We start from the raw sequence: 1,693 nt of genomic DNA, 5'->3' as shown, positions 1-1,693 counted from the left end.
AATTTGCTTCCATGTTGCCTCAAATGCATGGCTGGCAAGTTGTTTCTGCTGGCAGATGAAAGAGCAGCCAGGGGAGTGAGCCAGTGATTTCATGTCCTCTGCATGTGGACTCGATGGACAAATTGGGCTTCCTCATCACATGGTGGGCAAGGGCCAAGGGCACATACTCCAGAGAGCATGGAGGCATCCTCCCTATCTAACTTTAGAAGTCACGGCCATCCATTATTTGCCAAAGCAGTCACAAAGTCCATGGAATTGCGGTGGCACAGACCCATATAACTCAACAAAAGGAAAAGCAAGCTCAGATTATAAGAAGAATAGGTGGGATAGAAGAAACTGTTATAACCATCTTTTGAAAATACAATCTACCATAGTAACAAATCATGGTAAATTAAGAAGAGAAAGTAAAATATACACTATTTGAAAAAGCTATGCCATAGACTTGAAAGCATATTTCTAATCCTTTGTACAACATCTGCAAATATATTCCTTTCAGCTTGTTCCTTTATATCTTTAATTTGTTCCTCATACTTCATCTTTCAGACATTTATTTTTTTCTCTTTTTCTCCCTGTGATATTTTTCCCTGATCACATTGCTCTTCTGTTAATTTCCATCTCCAATTGCTCAGCATAGATTTTCTTCAAGACTTCTGCCTGGCGTTTCAGCTTTTCATCTGTGTCCTTGTATATGGCATCAGAAAAGTAAACCCCTCCGTTCTCCTGCACCATTTTCTCTATCATCTCCACTAGCTCCTGCATTTGAGCTTCCTTCTTAGCCTCATCTGCACTTTGCTTATTATTGAAGGCACAGCAGCGGGACCCACACTCCTTGATGATGTTTTGTAGGTTCACATCTGATTCGTCTAAAAAGTCACTCAGTGTCTTACCATCCAAATCATCTTTGCGGGTGAACAACATGATCATGTGCTTCATGGCCGCCACCCCAAAGATGGCCTTGATCAATGCAACTGTTTTCTGCTCCTCATCCGTGTAGCGGCCCAGCTGTAGTACCAGGATGATGGCATGGGGCTCAGGGCAGGAGTAGAGGACACACCTGCTGATTTCCTCACAGGTGGTCTGCAGTTTCTCCTCGTTATCAAAGAGCCCTGGGGTGTCCACAACAAGAAGCTTCCTCCCCTTCCATTGTCGCTCTGATTTCTGACAGTTCTTGGTAACGGAAGAAGAAATAATTTTAGATTCAAATGCTTTTCCCCCAAAGATGGTGTTTGCTGTTGCACTTTTCCTACTTCCAGTTTTCCCCACCAGAGCAATCCTCAGAGTGTTGTCCTGAAGACCAGCCATGTTTGTTTCAAGAGGTTCTGGGCGTTAGGCTTCCCAAGACCTTATGGAGGAGAGTGGAGAAAGGTCAACTTAGCTAAGTGGGGGCCATTCCCAACCCTCTAATCTTTGTTCTTTTTTTCCATGAAAATTTGTAATGGTCTATTACTCATGCTGATCTCAGGAAGAAGAGAGCGATGAAAGTTCAATTACTATGGAATAAATAATAGATCAAACTTTCTTCACAAAAGAGTACAAGGTTCAGATGCTTTCACAGGGTAACTCACATAAAACGTTAAAGATCTGATAATCTCAGTGTGATGTGAGCTATTCCTGATCATATAAAGAGGGAAATCTTTCAATCATTCAAAAGTACATATGAATCAAGGGTTATATTGATCCCAAAAGCTACCAA

General features: G+C 41.9%; 1 protein-coding gene across 1 annotated transcript; it reads right to left on the bottom strand.

Moving 5' to 3' along the window:
* Positions 1-416: 416 nt before the first annotated feature.
* On the bottom strand, positions 417-1,302 carry LOC102440639 (GTPase IMAP family member 7-like). The gene is given in 2 exon segments (XM_014466376.2): positions 417-612; positions 614-1,302. Coding segments are annotated over 2 exon segments (885 nt in total).
* Positions 1,303-1,693: the final 391 nt, after the last annotated feature.

This window comes from Myotis lucifugus, unplaced genomic scaffold (assembly GCF_000147115.1).
Source record: "Myotis lucifugus unplaced genomic scaffold, Myoluc2.0 scaffold_336, whole genome shotgun sequence".
Lineage (NCBI taxonomy): Eukaryota > Metazoa > Chordata > Mammalia > Chiroptera > Vespertilionidae > Myotis > Myotis lucifugus.
The sequence above is the reverse complement of the archived record's forward strand: the minus strand, read 5'-3'. Positions and strand labels throughout refer to the sequence as shown.